At 40.3% G+C, this 8097-nt stretch overlaps 1 protein-coding gene across 1 annotated transcript in view; it reads right to left on the bottom strand.

Moving 5' to 3' along the window:
* LOC127654621 (acetylserotonin O-methyltransferase-like) overlaps window positions 1-8024 on the bottom strand; it is a 12535-nt gene extending 4511 nt beyond the window's left edge. Inside the window, exons 1-3 of the mRNA XM_052141847.1 lie at window positions 8013-8024; window positions 4975-5040; window positions 2295-2328 (exon numbers count right to left, since the gene is read on the bottom strand). Of these exons, the coding sequence (XP_051997807.1) occupies window positions 2295-2328; window positions 4975-5040; window positions 8013-8024 (112 nt within the window). The remainder of the gene's footprint in view (window positions 1-2294; window positions 2329-4974; window positions 5041-8012) is intronic.
* Window positions 8025-8097: the final 73 nt, after the last annotated feature.

The following is an 8097-nucleotide window of genomic DNA, read 5'->3' as shown; positions in this document are numbered from 1 at the left end:
TTTATTTATTTATTATATTGCAATATTTTTTATACTATTCAAACTATAATAAAAAAATGAGGAATACTAAAGCAGTGTGGGCATAACACCCAAAAATGAGGAACAGAGGTACAGAGGGTGGAATGAGGTCCTGTTTCGCTAAAGATCTGAGGTATGTATTAAAGGGTTAAAGGAACACTTCACCCAAAAATGAACATTCTGTCATTATTTACTCACCCTCATATTGTTCCAAACCCATATGCTGAACCTCTGGCTCCATGATCACTATGAACTGTCATTGGATTGAAAAGAGCTGCGTCAAGACTCTTCAAATATTCTCCATTTGTGTTTTTGTGTGAGCAACTCTCTAAACTTTCCACCAAACTACATTTACATTATGTATGTTAGTCCTGTCGATAATTCATAGTGCATTAACTAATGTTCACATATATAACTTTACATTTTATAATGTATTAGTACATGTTGAAATTAACATTAATATTAATAAATGCTATAAAATATTGTTCATTGATAGTTCATGTTAAATAATGTAAATAAACTCATGTCTTTTTATTGCTTTACTCGTGTAACACAATAATATAATGCATTTTAATTATCTGTATTATTATTTATATATATATATATATATATATTATTTAGAATTATTTAAATATAACTATTTATTATTATTTAATCAAAATATAGTGAATGATTGTTATTTGAGGGACTTTCTCAGCAAATATTTATATATGCAATTAATTAGATTGATTAATCGACATACCATTTAATTAATTTGATTAAAATGTGTAATTGACTGACAGCCCTAATTATAATAATAATATTATATACTGTATATATATATATATATTTCTTGAATAATTAAATGGACCACCATCAAGGGATGACGTCTTAGATTGTCAGTCTCAGTCACTATTCACTTTCACTGGGTGGAAAAAGTTGCAATGGAAGTGAAAGGTGTCGGAGGTTGTTGGTCCCGAACATTCTCCCTAACATCACCGACAGTCTTGGGACAACTGAGAACTGTACGGAGAGGAGTGACTTTAATAACATAATATGTAGCATCATTTCAGCATCTTCAGTACATGGTGTAGTGGACTAAAGCACATAACTGGTACTCAGAAGGTTGCTGGTTCGATCCCCACAGTCACCACCATTGTGTCCTTGAGTAAGACACTTAACTCCAGGTTGCTCCGGGGGGATTGTCCCTGTAATAAGTGCTCTGTATAATACATTGGTACTCAGAAGGTTGCTGGTTCGATCCCCACAGTCACCACCATTGTGTCCTTGAGTAAGACACTTAACTCCAGGTTGCTCCGGGGGGATTGTCCCTGTAATAAGTGCTCTGTATAATACATTGGTACTCAGAAGGTTGCTGGTTCGATCCCTACAGTCACCACCATTGTGTCCTTGAGTAAGGCACTTAACTCCAGGTTGCTCCGGGGGGATTGTCCCTGTAATAAGTGCTCTGTATAATACATTGGTACTCAGAAGGTTGCTGGTTTGATCCTCACAGTCTCCACCATTGTGTCCTTGAGTAAGACACTTAACTCCAGGTTGCTCCGGGGGGATTGTCCCTGTAATAAGTGCTCTGTAAGTCACTTTGGATAAAAGCATCTGCCAAATGCATAAAAGTAAATTTATATTTCTACACTGCCTCAGCGTGTGTGTGTGTGTGTGTGTGTGTGTGTGTGTGTGTGTGTAAGGGTTTGCATGTGTACATCATCACGTTTTACAGCTCCATCTTGTGGATACATTTGTCATTTACCCTAAAATGACCCTCAAATCTGATCACTGGAGTAAACACTACTGCAAAGAGCTCAAAAGGATTGGATTTAGAAATGTGTTCATTTGAATTCTAGACATGTGACATTTAATAATATAAATATATATTTTTTTATAGGTGGAGCTGTAAAAAGTCAGATTATAGAATTGCAGTTTAAAACAAACTAGGTCAAAAGGTCAAGCAAAACTGGGTTTTTGTGCCACCCAGTGGTCAGCGTGGCACTGCCCAAACAGACTCATGTGGCACAAGGGAAATTCACATTGTAGTAAAATCATCGTATCGTTACGGTGTTCAAACACTGCTTCTAACATGGACTATAAAGTGTTTTTATGCTGATCGTAGTGTTTTCTTTCTCATGTTTCTTGTGTTTGTAATTTTTTAATAATTTAAAAGAATAAAAACCGTCTGAATGCTGTTCACAAGGCTCTAGAGTGTCATTTGAGGGTTAAACTTCTGGCGCTCACAGTCACATGACTTGAGGTTATTGGTCTTGGCGGACTAGATCTCCTACGCTGCTGCTGCAGAGCAAGTACGAAGACTGGCCACTGCAATAAAAGCACATGCATACGGAGTTAGCACATGTGTTACATGCTGCTGCACACATAGACATAGCCAATCCCCAATCAAGCAGATCTATCAACAAGGCTTGTGTACTGCTGCTGCTCCGAAGAGCCATGTGCACCGAGCGTGTGCTAGCCAGGTGTTCCTGGGCCGCAGGCCGAATGGCGTAAAGCTAATGAGCTAAATGACCCAAGATGGTGATGTGTGCCAGGCTGTGCCGTCGTGAATTAAAACAAAAGCTTATAGAGGATTTGAAATGAATGCAAGCTTTTTGCAGAATCACTAGCCCAGGCGCGGACTGGCCATTGGGAAGTTTGGGAATTTTCCCGGTGGGCCGGCAACGAAACAGGGCAGAATGGGCTGCGATAAGTTGAAATGGGCCGCCACGTTACGACAGCGACCCCACCCCTCCATCTGCACGTCTGGAGCTTATTGAGTGTAACATTAAGATACAACATCATAAACACGTTCCACTTCTTTGATGTCTTTATTGTATCACACGATTCACACGTGATAACCATTTACAGGGGCGGACTGGGAAGAGAAATCGGCCCGGGATTTTACATAGAAACTGTCCCAAAAGTTGTTGGGAGGAGGGAGGGAACTCTGGACCAGAAATTGTCATTTTCTGCATATCGCGGCACCGTTTTGTGAACCGTTCTGCATAACACGGCACAGCACATTTCAGCTTATCCTGGCTGGCCCATTGGGAAAAGTCCCGGTTCTCCCGATGGCCAGTCCGCCCCTGTCCATGTATTTATTTACAGATACCAAACTGAACTTCGACGTCAACAAATGTGGAGTGGTAGTGGTGTAGTGAGCTAAAGCACACAACTGGTAATCAGAAGGTTGCTGGTTTGATCCCCACAGTCACCACCATTGTGTCCTTGAGTAAGACACTTAACTCCAGGTTGCTCCGGGGGGATTGTCCCTGTAATAAGTGCTCTGTATAATACATTGGTACTCAGAAGGTTGCTGGTTCGATCCCCACAGTCACCACCATTGTGTCCTTGAGTAAGACACTTAACTCCAGGTTGCTCCGGGGGGATTGTCCCTGTAATAAGTGCTCTGTATAATACATTGGTACTCAGAAGGTTGCTGGTTCGATCCCCACAGTCACCACCATTGTGTCCTTGAGTAAGACACTTAACTCCAGGTTGCTCCGGGGGGATTGTCCCTGTAATAAGTGCTCTGTATAATACATTGGTACTCAGAAGGTTGCTGGTTCGATCCCTACAGTCACCACCATTGTGTCCTTGAGTAAGACAATTAACTCCAGGTTGTTCCGGGGGGATTGTCCCTGTAATAAGTGCTCTGTATAATACATTGGTACTCAGAAGGTTGCTGGTTCGATCCCTACAGTCACCACCATTGTGTCCTTGAGTAAGACACTTAACTCCAGGTTGTTCCGGGGGGATTGTCCCTGTAATAAGTGCTCTGTATAATACATTGGTACTCAGAAGGTTGCTGGTTCGATCCCTACAGTCACCACCATTGTGTCCTTGAGTAAGACACTTAACTCCAGGTTGCTCCGGGGGGATTGTCCCTGTAATAAGTGCTCTGTATAATACATTGGTAATCAGAAGGTTGCTGGTTTGATCCCCACAGTCACCACCATTGTGTCCTTGAGTAAGACACTTAACTCCAGGTTGCTCCGGGGGGATTGTCCCTGTAATAAGTGCACTGTAAGTCCCTTTGGATAAAAGCGTCTGCCAAATGCATAAATGTAAATGTAAATCGCCCTTCAATGAGCTTTGTTATAAGGGTGTGAGTTAAGTTATCTTATATTTGATAAGAGTAAGGGGTTTGCAAATAGAGAATGCCCGCTAAACAAGCATCTTGTGACCCATGCTGAGTTTGATCCAATGTGTGATGTCACTTTCAAGGGCCCAAACGTCAAGCTCTTTATATAAGAGATGATTCCTCAGCTCGTGAAATAACTTCATGGAGAACACTGGCGCTTACAAATCCTCAAATGGACAGTTCTGCAGACGCTCTCGGCTCTGAAGATGTTTTTAAAGTGTGCGCTCGCTCAATAGCATGTTTTCATCTCTGGAGAGCTCGACCTCGAGGGGGAATTCAAAGGCAGACTGAACACAAACACACCGGCAGGCCGACGGTTTTTCTATTGAAGTATGTCTGTTGTGCAGTCAAAATGCAAACAAAAGTACACACAGTTACAAGACTGTTCTTGAAGGAATGTTCCGGGTGCAATACAAGTTAATCTCAGTCGACAGCATTTGTGCATAATGTTGATTAATACAAAAGTTTAACTCCTTTTCTTTAAATGTGTGTTCCAGTGAGACACTTCCAATGCAAGTCAATGGGGTTTAATCTGTAAACATTAAAATACTGTTTCAAAATTATAGACACAAGACATAAACAATATGTGTGTTAACATGATTTTACTGTCATTAAATCACTCACTAACCACATCTGTGGAAAGATATAGACAATTTTACACCTTTGTTGCCATGACAACTCTTAGAGAAAGACTTACTCTTCTATAGTATTGACTGCATCAGTGAATAATGTTGTTATCTTGACCATCAGTGTTTGTGTGTGGGGTCAGCAGCTCGAGACCCACACATGCAGCCAGCAGACGTGCAGTCCCATCCTCACTGCTGCACAGACAGCAGACGCTCCGACGCATGCAGCTGCTCGAACACTCCCAACACACATGCAGCAAATAGAGTCTGACAAAATCATTCTTATCAAACACGAGCGGCATCAACAGATGGTTTGTCTTCAGAAGTGATATGATAGGTGTGGGTGAGAAACAAAACAATATTCAAGTCCTTTTTTTAACTGTAAATCTCCACTTTCACTTTCACATTATTTGTTTTTTGGCGTTTCGCATTCTTCGTGCATATCGCCACCTACTGGTCAGGTAAAGAAATGACAATTTATCTAATTTCTCACCCACACCTGTCTTATCACTTCTGAAAACAGGGATTAAACCATTGGAGTTTATCTTTATGCTGCCTTTATGTGCTTTATGGAGCTTCAAAGTTCTGGTCACCATTCACTTGCATTCTATGGACCGACAGAGCGGAAATATTCTTCTAAAAATCTTCATTTGTGTTCTGCATTAGAAAGTCAAAGCGAAGGGCGGGGTCATGATTCCGCACATCCGGCCCCCAATCAGGCCGATTAACCCTCGAGAGAGAGAGAGAGAGAGAGAGAGAGAGAGAGAGTGTTACGGACAGCTGTCCGACACCGGTGTGTGTTTGTCTTTTTGGTTCAGTTTTATATTAAACTATTATTTATATTGTCAATCCGGTTTTCGCCTCCTCCTGTCCATTAATCCCTTTACACTGGGAACGAGGAGGGATGCGCCATAGTGGTGTTCTCGTCGCTACCATCCACCCCAAAGGAGCAGCCATCTGCACGGAGGAACGGCCGCCGACAGCGAGGGGAGGAGGGGCTCCCAATCAACCGCCTGTAGTGGTTACCGCTGCCAGCGCAGGGGAGGCCCCTACCGTCCACCAAAAACGCAGCGGGGCGTTCTGTCCGCCAGGGTGCAGAGGTACACCCGGGGAGGCGCGGCTGAGAACCAAGCTACGGCGTATCGGAGAACCGGTGAGTAAGCGTTTTTTTCACTCTCGCACTGCTGTCTTCGGTCGGCCTTTATCCCTCTCTCAAGGGCTAATTAGCCTGATATGGGGCCGGGGTGTGGAATCACGACCTGGCCCGCCCTCTGCCCTCCCACATATACTTTTACACCAGTAGGTGGCAACAAATGAACGTCTTTTATGTGTTTTTGGGTCATTAATCCACTGATAAAGCACAGAAACGTTTACTACCGTAAGCAGTGTAATTATACTGTAAATCAGCATGTCTACTAAGAGATTATGTCAGTGCTTAAGAGCTCATCATAAGCACTTTCCCCACAAATGGCAATAAAGCACAACATTTTATGAACTGCTGTGCATGATCCTCATGGCATACAAAAATGGTAACATAGCCTCAAAGTAATTACAGGTTTTAATTAAGTCCTGATATCATTGTAACGTCATTTGTTCTCTTAATTACTCCAGCCCATTTCTCTCCTTGTTAAACGAGATTACTGAACTAAACCAGCAACACGCCGGTCAAAAGACGCCCACTGATACACACTTGAAGTAAATGAGACTTATTCGTTCAGAGGGTCAAACCAATGATATGCTCCTTCACAACCCACAATCCACTGATACAGGCTCACACTTTAGTGTTTACCAGCCCCCTATATAAGGTCTCTTTATGCCTTTGTCACATATGATTATTTAGAGTCTGTGATTATCTTTCAATCGAGTCCACACACAAGATAATCAGATGTATAGATCATTAGATAATCCACATGAAGCACAATGTTACATATGACCACCAGGAGATGGCGCCAAATACATGACACAGACTCAATGATGACTCAAATGACACAGAATGAAACTCATTCTGTGAAATCTCATGACTAAAATCATGTGTGCATGCTATGCAAACCTTTAGTCATTATTGTGTTTGCATGTGTAATTAGTTCTTATGTACAATTATTATCTTTTATTCGTTTGGAGATGTTTTTGGACACTATGATAAATTATATTTGTAATGTTGGAACTTTTGATTGATTTGTCGTATCAACACAAACTTTCTCTCAGATACTACAACAGGAAATAAGTCAGATTAAGTCAAATATACTGTGACTTTAATGTGCCAATTAGGCTAATGAATATTAATACTTGATAAAATAGTTTATGTATTCATTTTAATGTAACTATTTATTAAACATTTCTGAAAGCAAAATAAAGCATAGATGCAGTTTTATACAGAAAAGAAGAAACAAACAGCATACATGTAATGTTGACGGTTTAATGTAAATTGAATGAAGATACCTTTTGGGATCATAGCACTGTTTATTCAGTTTCCTTCAGTAGCTGTTCCCCCATTAAACACGGAGCTTTAATTGCTTTAATTGCAAGTACGATGTTGTGCGGAGGAAAACAAAGTTGCGCTCATCATGAAACAACGACGGCAAGCCATCAAACGTCTTAATTACTCTAAGAGCATCACAACAAAACAGCGCCGACTTTGAACTACTTGAAATAAATGGAACAAATCTCAAAACATTTTCTAAATGAATGTCAAATTAAAATTCAAGTAATAAACAGAGATTTGTGGTCTATTGAGTAAATAATAATGAAAGAACTGAACACTACAACAGTACAAACAATAAAAAAGCTGTAGTCTTATGTTTATGACCCTGCTCATGCCACATCATGTGATTCAACAAGTGAAATAAAGGTTCAAAGAAAATCACTACTGTGTTCTTATAAAAGAGAGAAAACAGCTTCACCCGTCTGATCGTTCTTCCGGTTTAAATCCTAAATACAGATACGGTACAGCTGCGATACTGCAGCGGCTAATTCTAATTCTCTAATCGCACTCGCGCCTTTTTTCAACACTTAAACATAATTGTTTGGTTAAAGAAACTGAACCCTGTTATATGACCGCTGAGATTGTGTGCATTGCAACATTATTATTATGACAAAGCACATTTTCCCTCCAAAGTCTCATTATTGTCATGCATCCGGGTTATTTACCTTTGATCTTTTTATTTTTTAATTATTCTCAATATTGATTCTCTTCACTGAAATACACATTTTATTTTGACTACTTTTATTAGTAATTTTACAGTCAAATTCATGTTATATGACATTAGTTTGAAATTTTCGTGCTTATTTCATAAAAACAAATATTTAAAAAATAACAAAATTAAA

Source organism: Xyrauchen texanus, chromosome 14, assembly GCF_025860055.1.
Source record: "Xyrauchen texanus isolate HMW12.3.18 chromosome 14, RBS_HiC_50CHRs, whole genome shotgun sequence".
Lineage (NCBI taxonomy): Eukaryota > Metazoa > Chordata > Actinopteri > Cypriniformes > Catostomidae > Xyrauchen > Xyrauchen texanus.
This window is presented reverse-complemented; position numbering and strand designations above follow the sequence as displayed.